We start from the raw sequence: 15,860 nt of genomic DNA, 5'->3' as shown, positions 1-15,860 counted from the left end.
TTTTCGCACAGCCTTCCCACCATTTTAGAGCCCTCAAGGTGAGGGCCCCTTCAAACAATCCTTTGCCAAGACTGTGCGAAAAACACTTCAAACAATCCTTTGCCAAGACTGTGTCATTCCTCTTTAATCCCTTCCGCTTCTGTCATTCTTCGCGGTAGAGAGCGCTACCGATAGAGAGCGCCACTGTGTGTGGCCAGTGAAGCAAGCACTGATAGATACGAGGAGCCGACGCGAGGTCTCTGTAACTTCGTTGAGTAAGAGTCGGTTGAAGTGGAAGCACTGTTACGGAGATATATTTGGTGTTTTTATTCCGAAACGGAAACAATCGAAGCAGCCGAAGAACGACAGAATCGGAAGGGACGCAAGATAAAGGAAAATTGTAAACTCTGGCAAAGGATTGTTTGAAGAAGCCCTCAGTGAGAAAACTGAGCGAAAAATACATTTGTTTTCAGTTTTATTTCTTTTTTTATAATGTTGCCATTACTTTCAGGCCCCGAAAAAATATATGTTGTACCTAAGGGTATAACAAATGTTTTAACCAAAACGTCAGCGACGTGTCCCCCCAAACTTTTTTCTACATTTTTTTTGAAATTTTCAACACGGAAAATAGTAAAGAAAATACGCATCGATGGTTTTGAAAAAAAAATTGCACATTTACATCTAGATAGTATCTACGATCTGTGAAACTTTCAAAATTTTTCGACTACTCCCACCAAAATTTTTTAAAAATATTCAATTTTGAGCATGTATGATACAATAATTCGGTAAGGGGAGGGGGTAGGGGGTCAAAAATTGTTTGAGGTAGTTTTAGGTTAAGGGTAACCTTTTGGATCAATAGCGACTCAATTTGGATCAAGGGCCGATTTCACTATCTTACTAGGAAAGACCCTTTGTATTTATAAAAAGTTACAATGAAATTGTCGCTTGACATCTGATGGGAAACTGACTTCAGCAACACACTATAGGGATAGACTAAAGTTATCATCTAACGTTCCAGGCTGTGTATACCTGCAGCAAACAGACTGGAATACCTAATAAACAGTCAGGGTACATTACGTTGTTGAACAAAGTAGTATAAAAGTGCATCATGGAGAACACACATTTGGAATCGATTTTCTTTGCAACCTGAAAATAGAACTTTCTACTCTAGCCACACAAAAAATTAAGAGTGCATTTAGGTAATGATTAGCGAATGATAAGCTATTCGCCGTTTCTTTCCAAATTTGTTTCCAGTGACACGGCATTGCAAAATCAGCACAGTGGGTACCGTCCAATATCATGTTCGGGTGAGTTCTTCAGCAACATGCTTCCATAGTCTCAGAAAAGTATTAACGTCATTGCACACGAATTATGCATATACCACATTACATTCATTAGGGGCTTCGTACAATCTGTAAGGTAAAAATCGGACTAGAGCTCATTCGTGGCTAAGCGTACAGTGTACGTGCCTTTGGCGCGGGATACTCATGTTCGATTCCCGGCGAGAGCTCTTGTTTTGGTTCTATGTTAATCAGTAGGTCCCGTCTCGTATAGCCTCGCTGCTGAAAGGGACGTTAAACTCAAAATCAACTCAACTCAAAATCGGACTAATGGGAGCCATGGAGTGTGACCGACCAAGGATCGCTGCCTGGAAGTGTGTAGTACTCTGAATATATGGAATAACTTGAAAATTTCCTGTATCGGATTGTCGTTTCTGATAAAAACATGGATTTTAAATGACAATTTTAAATAGCCACTCACGGCAGTGGTTAAGTTGGGATCAATAAGGACAGTGTCCCGAAAACCCCTTTACCTGCAGAATGTGTTGCTGCTGCTTCTGTAGTTAACCATCATGTTTTTTGTCGCCGAGGGAAAAACATCACTGAGCATCGTTACATTCCTGAACTCCACGAAATGCAGCCCAAACTTGCTCGCAAACATCCAGAAGAGTCAACGAACATATATAAATACAATATGGCCTTCTTATTCTTTATAAAGAATAATAAAATTAGGAGAGATTGGAGGAATGGCAGTCACCTACTTTAATACGGGTAAACTACTCTTTCGAGTACAGCACTCCGTAGTTACAAGCTCGTATCTATATCATACCTATATCTACGATTAAAAATTGAGATATGTTGTTGACTGAAATTTCCTACACGTGGGGGGAATGGCAGTTAGTCAGCTGTCTAAAAAAATTAGATACAAGGTTAAAAGTTTACCAACTTTGTAGTGAATATTATTTTGCTTACGGTTTTTTTTTTCGGCTCAATTGCGGAAAACTGTACACTGTTTTCAGTATTGATACATATAAAAAGCACAATTTTGACATGTAAGAGTGTATTTTTTAAATAACCTATCAATATTTCATTAGACTAAAGCAGTGTTTGATTTGTAGTGGGGGTGGCTGGGATTTCCCCTCTGGAAAAATCATCCCGGCTTCTGGCTTAGTTAATGTCGTCCCAACCACGAATAGTGGTTTTCCCCTCTCTGTACTTAGTTCCTTTATCATGGAAAATACTTAAAATCACACTCTTAAAGTATTCTGTTTTGTAAGTTTGGATGACGCTTCTTCTTTCTCACTTCGCTTTTCTTCTTTCCCGTACATGAGGCTGTATTTGTTTGTGCTAGCTACTCGCATAAAAATACTGCTTTGGGGAGTTTTAAACGAATCTTGCAAGAAAACAAAACCAAAGATGCGTGTTGTTTCAAAGTCTGTAGTATATTTGGAAGGCCCCCTTCCTCTTTGTCAGCAAAGATGAAGGGTAAGATTTGATGTTTAAGCTTACCATTTAAACTCGGAACACCGGAAATCAATATACCAATAATGCGTTTCTTCTTCCGCCGATAAGAAAAGAAACAATTGAGGTACTAGCAGAAGCACAAGTGGACCAGAGTTTTCCCTCTTTTCCCGTGCATCACATTACAGAAGGAAGAAATGTTTATTGCTCTTGCGGTTAACGCGGTATGGAACGCGTACTTACAGACAATGCATTTATAGACGGTGTTTCTGCAACTAATCCCATGAAACCTAATGACAAAATTGGTGATCATGGAAGATGCAAGTCCCACCTCAAGTGCATGGAAATAATAGATAATCGGAAGAAACAGCACATAGAGGAATCCATATAAAAAGCACAAGTCTATGGCAACTCCAAAATGAAGAAAAAATTAGAACAGCAGCAGCACTCATGCGTACTGCATATATGATTCCTAAAGAATTTTTTTCTTGACATTCTTCTGTGGTTGAACTTCAGAGATTAAATGGGGTTTCCGTGAGAAATATGTTATACTCCGATCATGCGTGCAAAAACACGATAATGTTTATTGCCAAGGAGATAAAAGGTTCTTGCTAAGTTTATTGTGGAGTCTAGGAGAAAATTTTAGTATTTTAATTCATGAGAGCACGACATCTAATAAATCTTGTATGATAATTTATTTTCGTGTAGTTTTTGAAGGTGTTGTAACTATTTCTTGGAATTATCGAACTTGACAGCACTACAGCATAAGTTACATTAGGAAGCGTGTTAGAGACTTTATCAAACCATGGCACAACGGAAAGCGTTCTGAAGAATCACCTTGATCGCTTAGCAACAGATGGCGCGGCAGTGATGCAGGGTTGTTACAATGGAGTTGCAACAAGATTACGTGAACTATTGAACAACGACTTAATTGTGGTTCACTGTATGAATCATGAACTTGAGCTTACAGTTCAAGATGTGATTAAATCTGTCACTGATGTGTATCATATGCAAGCATTTATGGATGCTTAATAATCAGTGTTTTCTCACAGCCCAATAAACCAGAGACTACTTAAACAATTATCACACGAACTGTCAACAAATATTCTGAAATTGGGTCGTGTGTTTCGAGTGCGTTGGATTGCATCTTCATTCAATTCTGTGCTGTCACTGTGGGAAAGTTCATTGCATTGTACAGTCTTTTGACTAAATGTAGTAAAGACACATCCCGTCCGGTGCGTGAGAGATCGAAATTCGAGGGTTTAGTAAAGAAGCTAACCAGCTGGTTATTCATCAGGGAATTTATATTAATCTATGATGTTCTTGAAATTTTGAAAGGTCTTTCGCTCTATTTGCAGAACAGAAGTGCATCTGCAGTTGAAGCCAAACGAGAAATCGATTTGGCACGTATATCAATCAATTTTCGCGTTAAAGACTGTTGATTCCCCGAGATCAAGAAATGCTCTTAATGAATTAGAGCAAAGAAACATATTCAAAGGAGTGTCTATCACTAAACCTACTGCTAGTGATAAAACAAGATTTGACACTTTCCGATTGAAATTTCTTCAATCCCTTTTAGACAACGTAAACTCCCGTTTTCCAAATAAAGACTTTTTCGTTGATGCTTCAGTGTTAAACCCTGCTTCTTGGCCTGTTGATCATAATGAACTAGTGTTCTTCGGGGACGATGCCATCCCTCGATTTTCTAAATTGTCGAAACAGTCAATGAATGGTGTTTCCTTCGTAGTGAAAGAATTTCGTTTGTACAAGAACAATCCTTAATCCAATGTTCTAGGGATTGCTGCCAGAGTGAGTGTTGCTGTGCTGAGCTTTCATTACCATACAGCGGCAACATCTTCAGAGCTATGTGTTGGAATGTGCTGGTCGTACAATTTATATTGTAGTCTATAGGAATTGCTGCATTTCCATTGGTTGTTTTTGTTGGCCAATGGCGTGCTCTGATTTTGCTGGTGGAAACTGTTCTCTGATTGGCTGATGGTTCTTTTCGTACTGAGAAGCTGGATCCAGATGTCAGGTAGATGATAACCTTCCTCTCTGTTGATGGATGGCTTGTATGTACGGATGAATAGAGATTCATGGATTTTCCTGTCCCAGGACTGTTTCCTTTTCTTTAGTACTTCGAATTGGTGCCACATGGCCGTATGATTGTATTGTATGCAGTGTTCGGGTATTGCAGATTTTTCAGGTTGTTTAAGTCTGGTGTGTCGCTGGGGGCTGGTGTGTGAATGTAACGCCACTTACATAGGTGAAACTGGAAGGAACATTGAAAACAGAATGAAAGAACACCAACGACACACCAGACGCGACAAACTGGAGACTGAAAGTCCAAATCCTTTCCCTATCAATTTAGCTGAGAAAACCAATAATCAGCACAATCCTAAAAACAGTAGAAATCCTGTATTTAACTCCGTGCTATTAAATCCAACGAAGAAACAACACTCAGATAAAAACTGAGTTCTCAATATCACTTCTATTTCCAATCACGAATAGAATTTTGCTTTTAACTCAACTTCATTATCCCTTTTCATTCCTCGCCAAACACTATTATTTTTTTTTTCGATGCTAAGTCCTTTTAAATTACATCCCATTAGACCAAGTCAAATCGTGAAGGCAGTCCAGGGAAAATACTCTTCCCTATAAGAACGTAATTACAACTGAATCCTTCCACCCAGACAAGCAGCCGTGAAGGTTAGCCCGTATCGTGATTGATAGCTGACGTCATACCTATACATCAGGTAGCTGTACACCTCTTTTCTTCCTCCAAACAAAAACTGACGTAGCAGCTATTCCAATACAAATAAGTATTAACTCTCAATTTCTCCGTACGTTACATTCTTTTTGTAAACAGAAAAGTACAATACAAATAATTTCATTATTTCCTTAATTATTAACAAGTCATGAAGTCTATTGAAAACAGCATCAATTTTTTTTACTCCACTCTATTCTTTGCCCCCCGAACATAGACGTCTGTAGCTATTTTTACCAATTTTAGCAAAACAGTCCAAAATCGAGTCTTCCTTTGGAAATAATGATCTACATTCATTTATAGTTATTGTGTCCACCATAATCATCCGCCACAAGTACTGTCCGGAGAAACAATTGCCAAGCATCCAAGGGGGTCTGAACATTCTTAGCTTCTCTTATAGCCCCTGATACGTGTGTTGGTTTTACTACATTACTTTTCATTATACGATCCCTGTTAGAAATAGGATGCACAAACCACTTTGTAGTTTTGTCTTTACCTACTATAAATCGCGGCTCTTGTTCCATATTTACACTTTGTGGTTCACTAACGTCAAGTATATCACTTTGTTTATTTTCTGACTCACCAGATCCCTCTGTTTCAGTATCATGATCGCATTCCTCGAGTATATCTTCACTCCCTGATAGTTCACCATCACTTACTACTGCATTATCATCATCATTACAATCGAATAAAAACGTCTAGCACGTTCATGTTCACGGCGTAGTACCTGATTGGCAGATTCCTTTTCTCTACACTCAGAACCAATTTTTCAATCCTTTCTTGTTCTTTCGAATCCATATTTCCTTCAAAGCATAACTAGAATACTCACTAAAATACTAAGTTAATCGTATGTGTTATATTTACAGCATATCTCCAAAAAGTATGAATAAACAAATTTGAAAGAAAAATACTAAGACAAAAAATCATACGTGAGCACTCGCGCGCGGAAGAAATGACCGCAATAAGTCTAAAGTTGCAGTTGACAGCACAAAAGCGCTGGGCACCAACTAAGGCCAAAAGCGGTGGTGTGTTGCAACAATACAGTCTGGAGTAGGATTAGAGAGGGTAAGGGGAAGTTTGCTCAAAGTCACTAAACAGAATCAAATAATATTTATAGGTGCGGTCAAAAAGACCGCGCTGCGAGTTCTCAAGGGTTAAAAGGTTTCTTTTAAAAGACCTAAATTCCACCTAATCTAATCTATTTCTTCCTTCTCAATCTTATCAGCTACGTTTTAAAGTATCAATTATGAATATAATTACAAAGAGAATCATACATACTGCATTCTTCATGAACCCAATAGCCACACTGTCTACATTGATACAATTCATCATTCTTACCATATTCTCCTCAAATTATCCAATCCCGTTTGCAGGAGAATAAGCAATATTGTTTTCAGCTGAAGTACTAAGAGTAGATGGAAGATCTGTTTTCTTGATGGTGGTTTCATCACTGTAAACTCGTATGATAACTTCTTCCTATTTTCAACACACGAATTTCTTTAGCATTATATTTATTTCTCCTTTTGTTGATAACTGTACTTTTCTTTTTTCTTTATGATATTTCGAAACTTCTCTCGTAAGTGTTGTTATCAATACTTCAGAGTGCTTCTTTCTTACGTTTATTCTTAGGCACTCGGCGGAAGTTCTAGTATTTGATAATATTTAAGGCAAAAGACACGGTTTGGGTACAAAACCTCGCGGCGACAACCTCGCGGACCAAAACCTCGCCTCCCAAAACCTCGCGGCCCAAAATCTCGCCGGGCCGAAACCTCGCCTGGCCCAAACCTCGCCGCCCAAAACCTCGCGGGACAAAAACTCGCCGGGCCAAAACCCCGCCTGGCCAAAACCTCGCGGGCCAAAATCTCGCGCCCCAAAATATCGCCATACCCAAAATCTCGCCTGACCAAAATGTAAATGTTCGAACAGATGATAAGGATGACGGTATAAAAGACGCTGTTTCAGAAAAAGTATCACGGGTATTTGACCAAGTCTCGCGGTACCATATGAAAATTCTTTTTCTGTATTTGAGGATTTCAATGTGAAGATAGGCGACAGGATGTTTTTAAATTGGTTATAGGGAAAGAAAGTCTGCATAAGGAAAGCAATGACAACTAACGGGGTTAGTTTCGTGAACTTGGGAGCATCCAAAAACTTAAAATTTCAACAAAAATCTAATAATATTTATGAAAGTATGAAATAATATATGAGTTTTTACGACGTCCCTTGATTATGTCCTGTAGGTTAAAGGAGACGTAGATGGCCAGGATGAAGGAAATGATCGAATAAAGAAAGTGGGAGGAAACGGGAATAACCCGAGAAAGCCCATGCACACGATGTTTTTTGAATCTTCTTCTTCTTCTTCTTCTTCTTCTTCTTATTATTATTATTATTATTATTATTATTATTATTATTATTATTATTATTATTTGTAATGTGGAATTGCATATTAAGAAACTCATTGGGTAAATTTTAAAGAAAAGTTTCATTCGCGGCGAGGTTTTGGGTGGCGAGGTTTTTGCCCGGCGAGATTTTGTCCCGCGAGGTTTTGGGCGGCGAGGTTTTGGCCACGCGAGGTTTTGGCCCGGCGAGATTTTGTCCCGCGAGGTTTTGGCCCGGCGAGATTTTGGCCGGCGATGTTTCGGCCGCGAGATTTTGTCCGTATCCCAAAAGACACATCAACAACTGAATATGTGCTAGATTGGGGAATGAGGACGTTATTATTATTATTATTATTATTATTATTATTATTATTATTATTATTATTATTTATTTTTTTTATTTTTATTTATTATTATTATTATTATTATTATTATTATTATTATTATTATTATTATTATTATTATTTTTTGTTGCAGAGAATTTGAACTTTGCAACGACGTACGGACATATTTGCTTTGATGAAGAGTTCCCGGAAAATATTGATCTCCAAACCAATTTTTTCTAGTATTCAGTTTGTGTTTGATGTTGTTTCTTTCAGCGAACTCAAATGCTGACCAGCGAAGAAGATCATTTGGAGTTAATCCGTAAATCATGTTGGTTAATAATTTCAGTTTATCTACAATTGACTTTTCTTCATCTTTTATGAACACTGAATATTATCCGAAGAAAGTCACTCCGATTTTTTTTACCTCTTTCCTGCAACTTACTGAAAGGAATTCCTGTAGCTTTAGTAGTAACACGAAGCGATGTTCACTCCATTGTGGTTTGTAGTGCACATTTCAAGTCTTTTCGCGTCCTTGATGCTTTCATAGAAGTCGTTTTGTAGTTTCGGACCATTTCGAAAGATACAATATATTGCTTGTGTTAGTAAAAGTCTCTCCTGCTGAATAAAAGAATGATAAAAATTCTAATGTCAGGAATACCGATCAGTTGACTGGCCCTGCCCCAAGCGATATAATCGAAGATGTTACACTTCTTTGTCTAGACACAAACACTGTAGCGAAATAACATAAACATAAAATTATTCTAAGATTGTAATACGAACCTAACCTTGGCACAAATTCTTAATTTACACAGATAAATTATACTTAGCTTCCAGTTCCTTCAGTAAATTATAAAAAACACAATGAAAATAAATATTTAGCTCCTACTTCTTCACGAGTTAACAAAGAAATGCTGCCCATACTAATAAAAATCAGTCTGCTTAGCGGCAGAGTGCAGCACTATCATAAAGCCTACATATCGAACCATATTTGAAAAATGTAGTGACTGTCATTTCCCACCGACCGCCATTGTCCCGTCCTCTCCTACATATACTATACTTAAAATAAATTATTGCTTAAGAATAAAACTGGTATTATGTTTGTTTTTTAAATATTGAATACTCTAATTATGTTGAAATTTCTAAGGAACTCACACTTTTCATCAAAATATTTTAATTCATGATATATGTGTACTCTATTTTGACAGGGTCTTCTCTTCAGCACTGGAGAATGCGTTCGTAATCAGTTTGACTTAATGCGTCTCTATTTACATGAAGCAGAAAGAGTATACTCTGATAAACTAGTTGACAAAGATGATCAAGAAACATTTTCCAAAATAGCTTCAGATACTGCTAGGAAAGGGTTTGAAGTAAGTCTATTAATTAAATCTTGAATTCGTAATTAGTAGACAGAGAATAGGATATATCAATAATAGTTGGTTTCATAAAATATAAAGATGTTGTTCTACTATCGTAATTATAGAAGCATTTACATTAACTTCTGTTAAGTTTGTTCTGACGTTCATCTCACTTATTTAAAATTTTAATATTAACCATAATTAACAAAGTTTTCGGCCTAGGACCCTTAAAGGGTCTTTCCTAGTAAGATAGTGAAATCAACGCTTGATCCAAATTGGGTCGCTATTCACCCAAACAGTTACCCCTGACCTAAAATTACCTAAAAAATGTTGACCTCCTACCCCCTCCCCTTGTCCGAATTATCGTATCATACATGCTTAAAATTGAATACTTTTTAAATTTTGGTGGGGTAGTCGAAAAATTTTGAAGGTTTCGCAGATTATAGATACTATCTAAATGTAAATGTGCATTTTTTTCAAAACCATCGATGTGTATTTTTTTATTTTTTGCGTGTTGAAAATTTCAAAAAATGTAGACAATTTTTTGTGGGGACGCGTCGATGATTTTTTTGGTTAAAACATTTGTTATACCCTTAGGTACAACATATATTTTTTCCGGGGTCTGAAAGTATGGCAACATTGTCAAAAAGAAATAAAACAAACCAGACGTTATTCGTACAGTTTTCTCACCATTTTAGGGCCCTCAAGGTGAGGGCCCCTTCAAACAATCCTTTGCCAGAGTTCACAATTTTTCTTTCTCTTGCGTCCCTTTGGATTCTGTCATTCTTTGGCTGCTTCGATTGTGTCCGTTTCGGAATAGAAACACCAAATATTTCTCCATAACAGTGCTTCCACTGCAACCGACTCTCGCACAACGAAATTACACACACCTCGCGTCGGCTCCTCGTATCTATCAGTGCTAGCTTCACTGGCTACACACATTGGTGCTCTCTATCGGTTGTGCTTCCTACCGCGAGGTGTGTAACTTTGTTGTGCAAGAGTCGGTTCAAGTGGAAGCTCTGTTACGAAGATATATTTGGTGTTTCTATTCCGAAATGTACACAATCGAAGCAGCCGAAGAACGACAGACGCGGAAGAAACGCAAGAGAAATGAAAATTGTGAACTTTGGCAAAGGTTTGTTTGAAGGAACCCTCACATTGAGGACCCTAAAATGGTGGAAAAACTGTGTAAAACACGTTTGTTTCCAGTTTAATTTCTTTTTGACAATGTTGCCATCACTTTCAGGACCCGAAAAAATATATGTTGTACCAAAGAGTAAAGCAAATTGTTTAAACAAAAAATCAGCGACATGTTCCCCAAAATATTTTTCTACACTTTTTTGAAGTTTTCAACACGCAAAAAATGAAGAAAATACGCATCGATGGTTTTGAAAAAAATGCACATTTGGATAAAGATAGTATCTACAATCTGTGAAACTTTCAAAATTTTTCGACCACCCCCACCAAAATTTAAAAATTTTCAATTTTGAGCATGTATGGTACGATAATTCGACAAGGGGAGGGGAGGAGGTCAAAGCTTTTTTGAGGTAGTTTTAGGTCAAGGGTAACCTTTTGGATCAATAGCGACCCAATTTGGATCAAGGGCCGATTTCACTATCTTACTAGTAAAGACCCTTTCGTACGAATATTTTCTCTGAACGTTTGGTTGTAGTTAAACTTATGTTTTGCAAATCTTTAGAGGAGAAATGAAACATGAATACGAGGGATAGTCATAAAATTTTAATTATCACCTCGAAAAAATCAAGCTGCGATCATAAAACTTGGTGATGGTGTTAGTCCTTCTCTACATATTGACCCTTCAGTGTGCACATTTTTTCTAAGGATGGTAACTTAGCGGAGACCTTGGTTGTAGAAGTCTTCATTTTTTCTGTTCAGGGAAAGTTCCACGTCGAAAATCACCTTGTCGTTATTCCGGAAATGCTCCCCACGAAATTTTTTCTTCATCCACGGAAAAAGAAAGAAGTCACTGGGAATCATGTTTAGAGAATATTGGCGGTGAGACATACTTTGATCGCCCACGTGTGACTCATATGATTGTCCTTTGCAGAATGAGTTTCGGCGTTTTTGTGGAGAAAAAGAAAACCTTAAACAGTTTCCCTCGACACTTCGTTTTGATAGTCTTTCGTAACCTCGTCATGGGATTTCGAATGATGGTTTGTTCCTTACGAGTATAATCTCTTAGGACAACACCATGGTAGTCCCAGATAACACTCATGTAACCTTGCCCGATGATGTTTAGGTCTTCTCCTTTTTTTCGCGGTGATAAATCCACATGTTTCCACTGCTTGCTTTTCTGTTTGGTCTCGGGGTCATAGTGGTACCCGCAGCATTTGTCCATTGTAATTAGGCATTTAAAGAAATCATCTTAATTGGCTTGACACAATTGCAACTTTTCCGCTGTTGCTTTGGTTTGGCTGTCTTTTTGAATGGATGTTAGCAGTTGTGAAACCCAGTAGACGGCGACTTTTCCTATGTGCAAAATGTTGTGCTAGATGAAATATGGCCCATGACTCTGCTACTTCGTACATCGTCATTCAGTCTTGTCTGACTACCATATTGTAAGCGTCTGCACCATCTAACCATTGTGTCATATGATGGTGCATTGTTGCCATACACTTTCATCGAATCAGTATGGATTGTTGCAACGTTCCTTTCCTTCAAATTCAGAAACCATAATCATTAATTAGTTAATTAATTCGAAATTCATTTCGCGTGTTTTCGCAGAATGAAATCACCAAAGATGAATTTAATTTATGTAGATAATCATTAAGCTGGTGCAAACGAAATATTCATTTCAAGTCTAAAAGGAAAATTCAGTTAAGCAACACAACACAAGGATATACTAAGGTTACACATCTAATGTCACAAAGCCAGTACGGGTCCAGCAAGCAAACTGAGGTACTCAGACAGTCAGGAGGCAATACTTTGTTGAACTCAGTTGTACGAATACATAACATGGAGAACACACATTGCAAATGATTTTTCTTTACGAATTCAAACTGGGACATTCTTGCACCGCAAAAACAATTAACAGTGCATTTGGACCACGAATGACGAATGCACGCACCATTCGTCGTTAGTTTGTAGAATGTAGTTCCAATGACACAGCATTCTAAAATAAGCCTCGTGGCCGCCAACCAACGTATTAGGATGAATTCCTCAAGCAATTGTGGAAGCAGACCCTCGGGAAAATATTCGTGCCATTCTAGACGAGTTAAACATATATTAAACATATACTGTACCTCAGTCGTTTGGCGTCTTCAATCAGTAAGATGAAAACACGGACTACTGGAAATCATGGAGTTGTCACCGGCCGACAAGAATCGCCGTCTAGAGGTGTGCAGTTCTCTGAACCAGGGGTGCCCACAAGGGGGGGCTACGACGCAAACTGCGTCATTGAAATATTTGGGGGGGGTTAAAAATCTATGTAAATATGTTTGAGGGGGTGTAAAAATTAATCGAAAAGTTTTTTTTCATGGAAGAACACCTACGGATAGACAATTGAGGGGAAGTGCGTCATGGACATGAGGGGGGGTGAGCACCACTGCTCTGAACATGCAATTTCTTGAAGATTTTCTGCAACATATTGTCGCTTCTGATGATATATGGATCTTCCATGGCAATGGTAAATGGCACTCGGGAAAATGCGGGTTAGGCGTGTCTCAACATCAAGAACACGTCTCCAGTCTCTTAAACCACTCTCTTACGGCTGGATGCGTAATCATAACAATATAAGTGAAGGAGACAGGAGCGTAAAGAACTTTTCACACTGAAATATTTTGATATAGAGAGTTCATATATTTTAATATTTGTATTTATTAGACTATGTAAAACTAGGGATACCGCTAACCTATGCCTTCCCCACTGGTCTAGTGGCTAGTATGTATCTTTAGTGCACATGGCTCTTGTTTCAGTTCCCAGTAGTAGAGCATAAAAGAATAATTTCACAATAATTCACTTTCATTAATCAATCATCACCTTAACCTAAAAGACATAATTGTGGATGCTAAACTAAACTTTCATTGGATATCATTTTATATCTAACCTACGGCTTTCAAACGCCCATGTTTAGCCGAGACATTCCCAGAGCTAGATCATCTGTATCCCCCAAAATGTTCAGAATTCTAAATGTCCCAATTTTCCCCATACCACATGTTAATATCATTCGTGCGATATTTATTAGTTATCGATAGTCAACTAATAACAATAACTTTTATCTTTCGGTGAGTGTGCGCCTACTGTTTAATCAATTTTGATATTTCAGCATAAAACCAAATGGATAAGTATGAGTATGAGTAAATTTTCATATTATGTTTCGGTTTTTCAGTCTGAAAGTCTGGGATCCCTACGATTAATCACCCATTAATTACATATGAAATACATATGAATTACTGTAATGAATTTGAAAAGTTCTAACAATAATGTGACTTTATTCACCCCCATTAATGGGGAACTTTCTTCCAAAAATATTAACTTCAGGGAATCTCCTAAACCCCATCACGGGATTTTACATTCTTCTCTACTAGCGAAAGTGATGCTGTTATTATGACGAGTGTGATCTATCATTTATTTCTTCATTGAGGTAAACATTACTATGGATTGTTATAATTTTGAACGTATAATCCTAGTCGTGTTGTGGTCTAATAGTTTCAACTCCGGCGCTTCAATTAAACTCTTGGTCAGTTAACCCTTGTGGGAAGTAAATTTCGTTGTTTCGAGATTGAGGAAAGACATTGGGGGGAAGTTTTGGAAAATTTATTTCGGCGGGTAAGAGTGTTTGTAAGATCTTCAAAAAAGAAAGAATCTTCCGATATGAGAGGAATCATTTTAGTTTTGTTTTCTTTTTAAGTCAGTGGTGAGCTCATCTGAAAATAAAATTATTTTAGGATGATACAGATTGACTAAAGATTTTGCGTAACACTTTGGTGAAACGATTTGAGTCAATCTTGCTGTGCCGATGAGTATTCAACTTGTCCTTCCGGAGAATCCAGAATACTCGCACTTCAGAGAAAGTTTAGGTCTTACCTAAACATCTTAATCAGGTTTTAGGGAATAATACGATATCTAGTGATTATTCTCACTTTATTCGTGTAAGGTTTTCTTTATGTATTTTTCTATTATCTGTGTTACTGCAATATTATTCCTATTTCTGACTTACGATCTAGATATATTGCGTTGTTTATTCTTTTAATCTTTTAAATTTTATTTTATATTTTTAAAATTTTGGTTTAATATCTTACTTTTGAAATATTTATACGTGTATTTCACTGTTTCAAAAATTTAATTTTAAAATTTTAATGCACAGAATGCGTTAGTCAGTAGTAGCCTTATTGTGGTGGGAAGAAAAAGACTTTACCTTTAAGCACTCACAACTTAATTAATTAATCAGTTTTGCAGTTGCGAAAAGTTATTTAAAAGTGGTTATGCAATGCATTGATCAACCTCTGATATCCATAACGTAGAAATGTAGTGTAGATTACTGTTGTATGGTAATGCACTGCATAGTGTATTAGAAAAATTGAAAGGAAAAGGTACGGATTATTGGTATATCCCATTGTAGAGATAGTATGATAATCAATGCAATGTAACAATTATTTTTACCGATTTGTTTGTCCGCCTTTAGGAAATTAATGACTCAGTATTTGCAAAGCCACTCATTTATTGTCACTTCGCTCAAGGATTGGGAGACGTAAAATATATGCCTATTCCAAATTGGCCAACACTTACAAAACTTTTGAATGAAGCTATGGGCTCATATAATGATTTAGTATCTGCAATGAACCTGGTACTATTTGAAGACGCTATGATGCATATTTGCAGGTAAAATAAATTAAGAACAATAATAATAATACTGTAATATACTTTCAATTGTAATATGATAAAGTGGTCTTCCTCTGAACTTGTCTAGTTGATCTTTTATCTCAGTCTATCTTTTAATTGTTCATTGAGTCCCCAGTGAATCGTCATCGTCGGGAAGAGGGCGGAGCTAAGACAGCAGCTTCACTTATCATGCATGTATCACTCATGCATACATCACTGTTCTTGCGTGCCTCAGCTGCCAATACCGCTAGCGGACATTTAATAGAAAATGGAGAGTGGATGTCTTCTTCTGACAGAAATGGATATGGACTATTTCGTCATACCTTTTGTATAAAATCCTTTAAAAAGCGTATAAAAACATAAATTGTTTTAAAAATCGAGGATGGTGGTTTTGTGCACCTCTCATTCTGCTTGACACTTGGATCTACGCTGATCTCGGGTGGGAACCTGGGCAAAGGATTGCTAGGAGAGTA

General features: G+C 37.4%; 1 protein-coding gene across 1 annotated transcript in view; it reads left to right on the top strand.

Moving 5' to 3' along the window:
- Positions 1–15,860, top strand: part of LOC145694826 (dynein beta chain, ciliary-like) — a 614,922-nt gene that overhangs the window by 413,821 nt on the left and 185,241 nt on the right. Inside the window, exons 47-48 of the mRNA XM_081771484.1 lie at positions 9,397–9,558; positions 15,191–15,387. Of these exons, the coding sequence (XP_081627610.1) occupies positions 9,397–9,558; positions 15,191–15,387 (359 nt within the window). The remainder of the gene's footprint in view (positions 1–9,396; positions 9,559–15,190; positions 15,388–15,860) is intronic.

Source organism: Thermobia domestica, chromosome 9 (genome assembly GCF_964235325.1).
Source record: "Thermobia domestica chromosome 9, izTheDome1.hap1.1, whole genome shotgun sequence".
NCBI lineage: Eukaryota > Metazoa > Arthropoda > Insecta > Zygentoma > Lepismatidae > Thermobia > Thermobia domestica.
The sequence above is the reverse complement of the archived record's forward strand: the minus strand, read 5'-3'. Positions and strand labels throughout refer to the sequence as shown.